The sequence below is a fragment of the Coffea arabica genome, chromosome 7e (genome assembly GCF_036785885.1).
Source record: "Coffea arabica cultivar ET-39 chromosome 7e, Coffea Arabica ET-39 HiFi, whole genome shotgun sequence".
In the NCBI taxonomy this organism is placed as follows: domain Eukaryota; kingdom Viridiplantae; phylum Streptophyta; class Magnoliopsida; order Gentianales; family Rubiaceae; genus Coffea; species Coffea arabica.
This window is the reverse complement of record NC_092323.1, coordinates 11134763-11147225: the sequence shown is the minus strand read 5'-3', so window position 1 is coordinate 11147225 and position 12463 is coordinate 11134763. Positions and strand designations below refer to the sequence as shown.

The 12463-nt window shown below is 35.7% G+C and overlaps 2 protein-coding genes across 2 annotated transcripts; both read left to right on the top strand.

The window, feature by feature from the left end:
- The first annotated feature begins 1365 nt into the window (after positions 1 to 1365).
- Positions 1366 to 3746, top strand: LOC113701251 (protein indeterminate-domain 14). Its single transcript, XM_027221812.2, has 3 exons — positions 1366 to 1807; positions 1908 to 2307; positions 2828 to 3746. Exons 1-3 carry the CDS (start codon positions 1705 to 1707, stop codon positions 3591 to 3593), a joined length of 1269 nt encoding a protein of 422 aa, XP_027077613.1. The 5' UTR covers positions 1366 to 1704; the 3' UTR covers positions 3594 to 3746.
- A 5672-nt stretch (positions 3747 to 9418) lies between these two features.
- On the top strand, positions 9419 to 11532 carry LOC113702379 (microtubule-destabilizing protein 60-like). Its single transcript, XM_027223563.2, has 7 exons — positions 9419 to 9500; positions 9623 to 9718; positions 10363 to 10404; positions 10542 to 10625; positions 10733 to 10792; positions 10889 to 10983; positions 11215 to 11532. Exons 1-7 carry the CDS (start codon positions 9468 to 9470, stop codon positions 11270 to 11272), a joined length of 468 nt encoding a protein of 155 aa, XP_027079364.1. The 5' UTR covers positions 9419 to 9467; the 3' UTR covers positions 11273 to 11532.
- Positions 11533 to 12463: the final 931 nt, after the last annotated feature.

Below are 12463 nucleotides of genomic sequence, written 5' to 3'. Positions count from 1 at the left end.
AATGAATACCACTTTTTGCAGTCAAAAGTTACTTCCAGAAATTTAAAGTGTGGTACGATTGCATGGTTGTGCGTGTAAAGATACTACCGTGTGTTGGCTCTGTTCCTTATTTATGGCGTTTCAGTCATTCGGATTTCGACCCGGATCCCATCCTTATGGATTACCCCCGTAAGTAAATGGGTTTGGTTACATTTGATTTTTAACACATAGTACTTGATATATTTGTTTTGCAACCGGGTTTTCACTGATCAATTTGGTCTAATTGGCGTAGGAACAGAGCCAGGATTTGGTTAGGGTAGGAGGTGAAAAGGACTTCTGTAAGGATAAAAGGTGGTATGGTAAAAAACGAAAAAGATCAAGGGAAGCTACCGCAAAAGCCTAGAATAAGGATTAGATATGAAGGGTAGAAGAATTTGTGGTCGTAATTCAAATGACTGAGACTGATACAGTTGGACCCGGTCAACTATGACCCAAGCTAATGCATGGAATGGAACTGAAGTGAACAAATGAAAATAGAGTGGGAGGGAGGGAATTACTGGTCGGCAAAAGACATTCATTCTCTTGAAGATATCATGCTGCTGCATGGCATCATGACTCATGGGAAGTGGAGAGAAGAGAATCTACCTCGGCTATCCTTGCCCGTCCTTTCAACACAAGAAACAAACTTGAATCTGCTCCCCTTTTCTTTGTTATCATTATTTATTAAATTTCACAAGCAAACAAATTTCTCCTCCCCATGTTTTCCTGATTCAAGACACCAGCAATAATTATTGGTATCGAATACTGTTCATCACTGTGGGGTGTAAGGCCTTGTATTATTCAAATTTGCTTTCGAGTATTGTTTTTGGCTGTTTATGGCTTGGATCCAGCTTCAATCATTACATAATTTAGATGCAAATTAACCAAATGACACTCTACTACTACTACTACTACTACTTCTATTTTGACACTCTCCCTAAGCTTATATATTCACGGATTCACCTAATCTATATAGCAATTCTCTTGTGCTGTTCTATTATCATGTGCCCTGTTCTATAATCGATATCGTCCTAGATATTTGGAGGGTGAATAATTTCCAGTTTGGGGAGTTTAACCGTTCCAGAAATCTTGAAACCATATATCAGCAACACCTTATATCAAGTGGACCCTGCACTTGAAATGGCGAGCAGTTAAAACTTTCATGTTTGGTTCTCCAGTACTAGTGGTAGATTATTAGTTTTTCACTGTTCACTGGTGTGTGAAGTGCAAATGCAGCGGGCTTGAGAGTTTAAGTACTACTACATTCAGAACAAGAAGAAAATCAAGCTAATCACCCGGATTTGGTAGCAAATAAAGGGGGATGGGTCCATGTATATTTACGCCAAGCAGCTACGGTACAAAACCTATACTTATAGTCCGTTCTACTCTATAAATTCTTTGATATTTCATATTTCATGATACAATGGTGTAGAAGGAATATCACAGTAGTGTACTGCTAAAAGTCTACTGCCCTTTCCTCTTTCCTCCCCGAGTCCCCACCCCTTTCTTTGTGCTGTATCATCTCCAGTACCCTAGCTAGCCAGTAGCCATGAACAAGCCAGAAATATATGCAGTACAACCACAGAAAGATTAAAACAACCTTTGATCGAGTGTCCCTTCGCTTGTGTTTACATATTACTGTTGATTTAGATAACATCAAAAAGCTTAATAGTATTCATATTTCTCATGCTGGCGTGCCAGTCATTTTCTCTTCCTTCTTCTGAGATTTTTGCTTGCCCAAATGATGGGCTCCTCACGAAAAAGAAGAGAAGGCCTGCAGGAACACCAGGTTAGTCGGACAGTTTAATTTGACGCATAAATTCATACTCTTGGTCTTGGTCTAGCTGATTTATATTATAATACTCAATTTTCATGATGGGGTTTCGTAGATCCTGATGCAGAAGTTGTTTATCTTTCACCTGAGATGTTAATGGAATCGGATCGCTACGTTTGCGAAATCTGTAACCAATGCTTCCAGAGAGAGCAAAATCTCCAGATGCATCGGAGACGCCATAAGGTTCCTTGGAAGCTACTAAAGAAAGATAAACAAGAAGTGAAAAAACGAGTATATGTGTGTCCCGAGCCAACTTGCCTTCACCATGACCCGTGCCACGCACTAGGTGACCTTGTGGGCATAAAGAAGCATTTCAGAAGGAAACATAGCAATAATAAACAGTGGGTTTGTGAGAAATGCTCAAAAGGTTATGCTGTTCAGTCTGATTACAAGGCTCATGTCAAGATATGTGGTACTAGAGGTCACTCTTGTGACTGCGGCCGTGTTTTCTCCAGGTTCTACAATTTGATTCTTATTTACCTTAATTAGTAGTACAGGAAGAAAGCTAGTATTGTTCGTATATGGCTAGGCTGGTTTTTGCCTTTATCTAGCGTATCCTTTCAGCATGATCTCGAATCTAAGAAAGTTCTTTAGATTGATCATCAAAAAGCCAATATTTTGATCATTAAACTACTGGTACATAATGTATTCCCTGGTCTAAAATAGTGTAGCTTTTCGTCAGTGATCACAGGTATCTGATCTAGGGATTATACTATTTTCAAAAAGACACTGACGGAAAGGGAAAGCCTGTTACTTTTTTCTACGTTGAAATCTCAGCAGAAGAAATCCGGCAAGATATTATAGTAATGATTATTCGATAAACAGGAGCTACTGTCAAATGTATATCAATACCTCCCAAACTTCCTACTGTTTTAATCAGTGTCAAAGTTTTACCTAATGAACCTTAACCATATTGATCTTCTTTCAAGGCTATGTTCCAAGCAAACTTGTTTTACCTTTCTCGTTTCTTTCCAGAGTTGAAGCTTTTATCGAGCATCAAGATACATGCAAAGCTCGCATGACAGACTATATGTGTCAGGGAATACCAGCTGCTGATCCATTTCACCATTCTACTTTGAGCCCAGATTTTTTAGGAGACAGAAGTTTCCATAACAACCTTTCTGAAATGCCAAGGCAGAAAGTCTTGGATTCAGCTTTTGATGGGCAAAACAACAATGGTACTGTCACTGGTTTTTGCCACAATCTTGAGCTTGAACTGTTTTCTTCCAGTAATTCTTCCCTAAGTGGGGTGAACTTCTCCAATACTGGTAGTGTTGCCTCTGAACAAAATCATCATACCAGTCAATCAACTATTGGTAGTTTTATTCCAGAACCGGAAACTGAAGGAGACTACTCAAATTCAGTATGGTACAACTATGATGCATGGAACCACAGTTATTACAGAGAAAGTATGGATGCCAAAGTGATGCCGCCAGAAGCCGTTAGATTGAGAGATGAGGCCCGTGAACTATCACGGGTAGCCAAGGAAGAGAAGGCATTGGCCGAAGAGAAGAGACATCAAGCGAAATGTTTGATTGAAATGGCTAAACAAGAGATGACAAGAGCAAGAACAATCAGAGAACAAGCCTTCTACGAGTTTAATGCAGCTGAGTTGATGAAAGATTGTGCAACAAGGCATATAAGCTCTAATTTTGTGCAGATAACTTGTAATGCTTGTAGGAGAGATTTTATACAGGAGAAGCCTTCTCAGCTGAGAGTTCCATCTCATCTTCCATTCTAGAATGTCAAAAAATGGGTAAAGATCCTCGTGCTTTAGTCTAGTGAAATTGATGCCCTCAGTATTTGCCTAGCTGAATGTGTCATGCATTGTTTTCAAATGCGTGCTGCTGATTATGTAATCAAATTTTATTGAGTTGTGAATCTGTTTTTACTATTTCGTGAGTTCTACTGTATACTTATACTGAACAAACTTGATTAAATTACTAATTAAAAGATAACAAGCATGGGTTGGATAATACAAATTTTATATTAATTAGACTGCACAAGAGAACGGAGAATCTATGTCTAGCATGTCATCTTGTAAGAAAATTTTGTCTTGTTTGTTTATGGTGAAGTGAGCATACTATTTCTATACAGTAACTACATCGGCACTAATAGGGAAACTAGTTTATAGTTGTCAACAATTACTTTTTACAGTCATTATGGTAAAGCAGCTACTTGACTGCTAAAGCTGGTATGCTGCTTTTGGATGATATTTATGTCATTCATTGAAATCCAAATGCATGTACCTTTAAAACTGTTTTTGTGGTTGAAACGAGTAAGATGAGCTAAAGTGAAGCCACTGAATACCCTTCCTAGCAAGTTTGTACCTAATTTCTTCTTTCCCCTCTTGCTGAAGGAGTTGGGAGACTTGAAGCACAAAAAATTAAAATTTTCTTTCTCTTGAATGCAAAGAAGTTAGAAAATACAAGAAATATAGGTAAAGAGAGAGAGAGAATTATAACATTCGTAATTCTACTCTTCTTCCTTAATTGCTTTTGTTTTAAGTAGGAGAAGGATGACGAAGAGAAGGATGAATAGCAGGAAAATGGAGGATGAAATAATAAAAACGAGTACTGGTCAGTAGTCCAGAGTTTGCATTATTACATTACTTTAGAAAAAATAAGTTAATGCCAAAATCATAAGTATCCCAGAATTAAAAGGCATGACTAGAATAATATATTGTTCAGTAGTCTAGAGCAGGTTTCTCCCGTTAGTATGAGTTGAGCATGGACATATTTGGGGAGCTCTGAAGTTTCATAACCACAAAAGTGTCCAAGTTTTACGGGTACATTTTGTTTCAGAATCATTTGCCCTTCAATTTAAACAGTACTTTTGTCCTCTAAACGCCTCTTTTGTTGTCCCTCCTCTCAGAAGATGAATATGTCAGATGAATAAATTTAAGCTGGACAAAGGATTCCCGCCCTTCCCTAGGGTAAAAAGTACTAGTATGTTTTTTAGTTATCTTTTGTTCTTCTTGACTTCCTTGTTGTATTGGCCAAAATTAGATCCTTAGATCTTTCGAAAACATCAAAGAGGAAGAAAGCAAAACAAAGACCCCATTTGATCTATCAATATATTTATTTGAAATTTTTTTTTTTTTTTATAATCAATCTCTTATGTACATGGAGCTAGCTCTAGCTGGGGAGATGGTGGAGATGGTAGAGAAGTCCAGTTGATCTTCATGTGAAGAATAGGCATGCAGGCAGGTGCTCCTCCACAGACTGATGAGTGCTGAGCCTAGGAGGAGGAGGAGGAGGAGTGGTCCATAGAAAAAGCCAAAAAGAAAAAGCTGAAATGGGATTAAGGCTATGTTTTTCCATGTTGCTCTAGTGTCTCTTTCACAAGTACTGTTCGAATTTTAAATGCCCAATAAAAAACGCCATGTTTTTCAGTGCCACAATTTGAAAGTTTCTGCAGCTTCTCTTGTCCCTCTCAAACCCCAGACAAGACACACAGTCCTCTGCCCCACTCTTTTTTATCACCTCTGCAAACCCTTATCGCAACTGAGACAGAGGAAAAAGAGCAACCATTGAAGAAGATCCATTCATCTGTGTGAGTCGTCATTACACAGGAGAAGAAAAAGTTTTACTAGTATACATACAAATTGTGGTCTTTGACAACAATGTCTTGTGACTACGTACCCACTATTATTCTTTCACAATTCAAGGGATGCGCTCAATGGCCTTCCTTCCTCCCTCCAGTGGCAGTGCTCAGTGGAAGAGAATGGACCATTTTTCCTAATGATGTCTCTCCTTCTCTGACTTCATCTGAACCTTTCATCTCATGGTGTCTGGAAAAAAAAAATTTTCTTTCGTTTTTTTTGCTGGTTGGGTTTTTGTTTGTGTTTGCTTTTCTTTTCTTGGTACGCAATTGATATACTATAATCTATTTGATTTGACCATGGCCTTGACGTGTTCGAGCCAATTATTGTATGTAGCATATTTGATTACGGGTAATTTTTTTAGGGACAAAAAAGGTTTAGGTGATTTTAACTTCAATAACCACCGTAGTCGGGCAAGTTTTCAAAATCATAAATCAATAATTTAAAATTAAAAAGATAGGTGCTTGAGATCAAAGACTACGTGTAGGCATGATCATGGTTCCATTTGGAACCGGAACCGGAATCAAAACCATGGAACCAGAATCGTGGTAGAACCTTGGATAAAGGTTCCGGTTCTGGTTCTCTAAAAAATAGAACCAGAACCAGAACCGTCAGTTCCAGAACCGTTAAAAATAATTAAAAATAATTAATATAAGTAGTGAGATAATTCAAAAAAAATTAGTTGTGTTTAATAGGTTTTAAGAAAGTTTAAATTTTATGGACTTTCCATATATTTTATTAATTATTTAATTCTTTCTATTCATCTAATATCTATCATTATAATTTGTAAGTATTAAATTATTACTTACAATTTTTTTTTTGGCTTATTTGCTATCAAATGACAAGTTTTGATGGTAGTAGCTCATCTTCAAAATCAAGCAAGCAAAAAAATATTTTTTGCAATATTTCTTCAAATGGAATCTTTAACATTGATGATTATCCAACTCAAGAAAGTCAACACATGGCAACCATTTGATAGTGTAATGTATTTTTTAATTTGATAATGTAATGTACTTTTCATAAAATTTATATTATCTATTTATTACTTCTTACTTTGTAGAATAATAATAAAATTAAAATATGATCTTTATTTTTTATTTATTTTTTTACATTTTATTTGAAATTTTAAATATTTGTTATATTCGTATTAAAATTGGTAAGGATAAGGAATTAAATAAAATTGTAGACAATCATACGAAACCGAAAACCAGAACCAGAACCATAAGGAACCAAAATCAGAACTATGCGATTCTGGAACCGTTGGTTTTGGAACCGTGGCCATGCCTAACTACATGTAATGTAACTTCCTACGTATTATCAATCAACGTAGCTCTCAAATCGATTATGAAGTTTGAATATACAATATTTTAGATGTTAATCCGAATTAAGAATTATTGGTATTTATAAATAATTTGATAAGTTACATTTTTACAATCCCTTCTCTCTTTTCCTTCCGCTAACTCGTATCTAAACTCCAACAAAACATACACTTCTTGTGATGGTTGATGTTTACCAACAAAAATCTTGATTATTAGAATAAAATTTGCTCATATGCTTCTTAATCTACAATAAATTCCAATCCACGACCTCCATGTGAGAAATTCTATGGAGCATGCTTGCTATCTCTAACAATTCCTATAAGTACCGGGATGTAAGGAAGCCATGTTCATTTGGTAAATCTTCCAGTTTCGGACCATCCACTCAGCCTTATCCATTGGAGATTGCATAATTTTGCCAGAGAACAAGCGACATGTGGTCTGTTTGAACAGTAATAATTGCTGAAAATGGAAGCAGCGAAAGCTTTTTTTGCTTGTTGAGAAAGCAGAGCCTAATTAGTTATGAAGTCAAGTACAAATACTTGCACAGATTTGGGCTTGATCTGAAGCCATTTAAAGATTGAGAATTATCTAAGAAAAATTTCAGCCTTTATTCGACTAATTTTAGCTTGGACACGGAGAAAAAATATATGTTGATTGGCCTAATTTGCTTCACCCGATTTATTTATACATCTCTTAAGTCAACATCTTGCAGATTCGTTTATTATGCCAGTATTTATCGCACCCAGGATGGCTTGATTGTAACCTCGAGGAGTTGTTACGTTAATCTTATTTGTCATTTTTAACAAATTAGCTGTTGTGTTAATTTCACAATTCCTTATTTTTCTCCAAAAAAAAAAAAAACCCATAAAGACAGCAGAATTTGAACTTTCGAATAAACTAGTCGTGCCTGAATTTGCTCGGATCGATTTAGTTTATTCATGCTGAATAACTTGAAATATAAGCAAATTGAACTACAGTTTGATTTTGAGATATTGACCTAACTGGTATATGACAGGCCTATGGTTTATTATCACGACTGATAAGAAGCCAATAACCGACCAGAAACCAAAGTGTTACCTTCCACCTTGGTTACACAACATAACAGATTAAACAACGAATACTTGATAATGAACTGTTCCCCCTGCTTATTAACAGGTCGTTAAAAATCTTAATCCCTCAATTTGCTATTGAAGGAAAGCGATGTTAAATGACCAATTTCTGGAGCATCTTTCCATAATCTTCTTCTGATTTACGTAATTGAACTGTGTTGTGTGTGGTCTTACAATTTTTAATGACCTCTAGATTTACTCCCTCCGGCTGTAATGGCGGTTCGGCATCGGCTAACAAAGCTTGATTCTCACATTCCATGGTGGTTAAATTGAGCTTAGTTGCTTAATTGTCATAATCCTCGTCATCATTCCCCATTCCTTGATGCATTATCAAATCAATTGAGTGCACTTAAGGGGGTGTATTTATGTAATTATTCAATGCTAGTGACCAGGAAGCTAGTATATGGACTCGAGGGATGATGATGATATCAGTCGAATTCAGGAACAAGGAAGCTGATTTTGCCTAGTTTAATTAAGAGAATCTTCGTACTTAAATAGAAATAGCCAGGATTAACCAAGATGCTGCAGGCAGGCCTATGGGAGAATCATTTTGAGGATGCTTCACAAAGGGTATTATAAGTTTGTGAGAATGTGAAGAGACCCTCTAGGTGTTTACAATCTATGACAAAACAATACTACTAATTAACGTGCATTACTTCTATCTATGTCATAATTTAACATTCTTGTACGTGTTTATTTGATTTTGGTGCTCTAATTAATCAAGGAAGATGTTTGATCCTTATTATCAAACATATACAGAGCTCGTTCAGCTCTTGCATTAAAGATTTCTAAGGATCAAACAATTTCCTTTGAGTTAAATTACCGATGAAGGATAAACAAAATCCTTGATCATTGTAGAAGGACTGTATATCTCCATCTATTCCATGTCGACAGATAAAATCAAGCAACGAAAGCTAAATTTTGAAATGGAAATATCTATGTTAAAATCTTCATACTTCATTAAGCTACAAATCCAAGCTGTTATCCTGGGGACCTTGTCTGCATTCTTTCGTTCCCACACAGTTGGATTTTGGAGCTAATTCATTTTAGTTGAATTTATACGCTTAATAAGCACACATGCCAAATCCCAATTAATTAAGAAGCTCATTTGGATTCCAATTAGCTGGAAAATGCATTAAGCCCAGAACTGCACTAGCTTCAGCAAAATGAAGCTCGAAGAAACATGCAAGCAATTGAGTGACTTGTCACCCAATCTGAAAGGCCTTTGATTTTATTTGTCCCTGACTAACTTAAATCTTAAGCCTATGCATGGAGCGCTGAAAAGAGTTGAAGCCAATGGTTCTTCAAGCTTTACGTGGTAGTTATGATCATCCTATTATAAAATGAATCCAAAATGTGGAGGTTGAAGACACAATTACAAACAAAAAAGTGTGTGATGTCAAATTTGAGAGGGAGGTTTAATCAGAAAGTTTGGTACAATAGATCATGCATTTTACTGATGGATCAACAGCAAGCAATTGTTGCAGAAAGATACAAATCTCCAAACTCCACTCCTGATGATCATCATGGTTGTGCTTTATATAAACCGAGTTTGCTGATTCAGTCGATCATAGCAACTCAAAATGGATAGCCCCAACAGCAAAAATGCGCAAAAGGTAGATTCTTTAATTATGACTACTACTTTTTGCTGTTCTCTTTTGGTAGAACGTTTTTCTAACTAGCTATTTTGTTTTGTCATGTGTCTAATTCCTTTTTTTTTCCCCTCAAATTGTTTAAGTTCGTGAAAAGCAGATCACAGTCTCCTGTTTCATCTACTGGCAAAGGAGTGGTGAGACACATATCACCCTTGCAGGCCCTGAGGAACAATTCTGGGGTGGGACTTCAAGGATTTTGCAAGCTGCTATTGCCTGTTCTCTAGTCGAATTTATTTGCACAGTAAATAGTCACTTTTGCTAACGAAAACTTTGCTCAACCCACAAAGAAAATAAAAAAAAAAAGTTTAACTTTGGCTTTTTAGTGGTTTTTGTTCAATTTATGAAACAACTTTTCTAGGAGTAGCATTCATTTGCTGATGAGTACCTTTTATACCTGGAATAAAAAAAATCAAGAATCCTAACTTCTATTTAATTTTCTCCACTTTATAGTTACCGGATGGCAAAAGAGAGTAGCTCCTGCATGTCCTAGCGGCAAAATAGCTTAAACAATAGTAGTAGAATAAATTGTCAATTTCTACCCAAAAAAGAAAAAGGAAGGAAGAAATTGTCAATAGAGCTATTTTAAACACTGCAAAGCAAATGTTCTTCAAGAAAAAGACTACAATACATTAGTAAAATTGGACAGAAGTGAAGTTATCGACAAAAATTGAGCATTCACAAAATGGAGATAGATGGATGGCGAAGCAATCATTGTTGACATCATTCCACCTAATTCACCAACTTTTGTTGGTAATATTTCAATGACCCCACTTGATTTCTATCATTGCCTAATTAGACACAATCTTCATGTCAATGATTTCAGCCAAGAGATGAGCTCAAAGAGCGCCAAGTTGACAAGAATAAGGTACACATATACATGTTTACATTTCTTAAGATACAAATGTACATCTCATTCTTGGAAATTATTGTTTGGAAGGAAGGAAGGAAGGAAGGAATAGAACATGAACGATTGATTCAAGAACTAACATGTGGTCTCTGCAGGTTACAAAAGAAAACACTACGCCACAGGATTTCAAACTCCACACCAAGGAAAGAGCTGTGAAACGTGCATTATTCAACTACTCGGTGAGATGCAAGATAATTATATTTTTCAATTTCTCTTGCTTTTTTCCGTTTTTAGGGTGACATATCTTTCCATTTGAATCCCTCTTCATGAATGGAAATAAATGCAGGTTGCGACCAAGATATACATAGAAGAGCGACAGAAGAGACAACTAGAGAAGTTGCAGAAGGTAATGAATCATCTCCTTGGATAACCAATGGTGATTTGGGTTTTGTTAAATTGAATGATTATGGAGAACTAATACAAACGGTGAGTATTGAGACAGATGATCGAGGAGGAAGAGGTGAAGTTGCTTAGAAAAGAGATGATTCCTAGAGCTCAGTTGATGCCTTACTTTGATAGGCCTTTCTTCCCACAAAGGTGTGTGTGTGTGTGTATATATATATAGTACTTGTTACAGGAAGATTGTTCTCCTTTTCTTTCAATTTAATGTCTTATCTGGAACTATAAATATTCACCACTGAGATTAACTGAACATTTGACTATGATTGTAAGGATGGATACCTTAAAACTATTCTTCCAGACAATGCATGAAGATAACCTCACAGCCTTTTTTTTTTTGACATTTCTGCACTATTGGAAAATGTTCAGATCAACAAGGCCATTGACAATTCCAAAGGAGCCAAGGCTGAAGCTAGTGAGTGGCTAGTGTTCCGCTACGAGCTGCATCTCTTGCAGAATGAACTTCCCAATTTTTAACACAATAAGTAACTGAGATCAGCTCCTGCAACAACTTAAGCTACTGAATTTGGGTGGTTTTGATTCGCTTCAGTAACTTTTTGTAGGCTGTTTATATAGACTCTTATTTCGCGGATTGATGTACAAAACATAGTTCACAGAAATTGTGGGATTTGCAGAGTTTGTTGAATAATGGAACAACATTGCACTAGAGCCAGAGGACTTTATTTACATCAATTAGAAATTTAAACACTTTCTTTCACACAATTCTATCTATCTTTACGTTGTGAAAATGATCAGAAGTGGTCGTGTAATTGGTGTTTGAAACCAAGAAATAAAACAAAAATGTAAAATTAAGAAAAAAAAAATCTTGTATGATTACTACCCAAACAACCAGATCATGAAATTAAAGAATTTTGAAAGTTGGACTGATTTCCATGGTTGGCAATTTCTTGCTTCCAAAGCAGAATGACAGAAATATGATGAATGTAATTTATCAAAGGGTTAATCACATTTTATCCCCTTAAAGAATACCCCATTTCTCAGTTTACCCCCTAACCTTTAATTTTGCTCACTTAACCCCCTTTAGGACAAAATTGCCCTTGCATTATTTAGACTTTTCATTTACCTTGTTTTCCTTTCTTTTATTTCTTTTTCTCTTTCTTCTTTATTTAATTCTTCCTCTTTCCCACAAAAATCTTCACATTAATGATTGAAATTAAAAAAGAGGAATTGCAGAGATCTATCCTCTCCTTAAATGATTAAAAAAATATTCAAATCACTTTCCTAAAATACAATTTTTTTAGCTTTTCAATTCTTTTAATTTTGGGTTTTCCTCTTTCCTTTCTAGTTTCTCATTTTATTCCCAAGAAAATATCTTAAGATGAAATTGTGACCTGATTAATAATCATCAATTGAAATTTGTGACACGTGGCATCATACAAAAAATCAAAATTAGTTTTTGATGCCTTTTAAATCTTCACCCAGAAATATGCAATTACAAACTCAAAACAAAAATTTTCATTGAAATGGAATTTCTATTGGGAAGGATGAAAGAGAGAAGAAAGAGAAAAAGAAATAAAAGAAAGGAAAACAATTTCATCTTATGATATTTTCTTGAGAATAAAATGAGAAACTAGAAAGGAAAGAGGAAAACCCAAAA

What these genes read in the sequence shown, in the direction of transcription:
- LOC113701251 (XM_027221812.2), top strand. Translation starts at nt 1,705, where the DNA reads ATGCTGGCGTGCCAGTCATTTTCTCTTCCTTCTTCTGAGATTTTTGCT. An exon ending in AAGGCCTGCAGGAACACCAG is followed by an intron (nt 1,808 to 1,907) that starts GTTAGTCGGACA and finishes GGGGTTTCGTAG; the next exon opens with ATCCTGATGCAGAAGTTGTT. An exon ending in TGCGGCCGTGTTTTCTCCAG is followed by an intron (nt 2,308 to 2,827) that starts GTTCTACAATTT and finishes GTTTCTTTCCAG; the next exon opens with AGTTGAAGCTTTTATCGAGC.
- LOC113702379 (XM_027223563.2), top strand. Translation starts at nt 9,468, where the DNA reads ATGGATAGCCCCAACAGCAAAAATGCGCAAAAG. An exon ending in GTGCATTATTCAACTACTCG is followed by an intron (nt 10,626 to 10,732) that starts GTGAGATGCAAG and finishes AAATAAATGCAG; the next exon opens with GTTGCGACCAAGATATACAT. An exon ending in AACTAGAGAAGTTGCAGAAG is followed by an intron (nt 10,793 to 10,888) that starts GTAATGAATCAT and finishes GTATTGAGACAG; the next exon opens with ATGATCGAGGAGGAAGAGGT.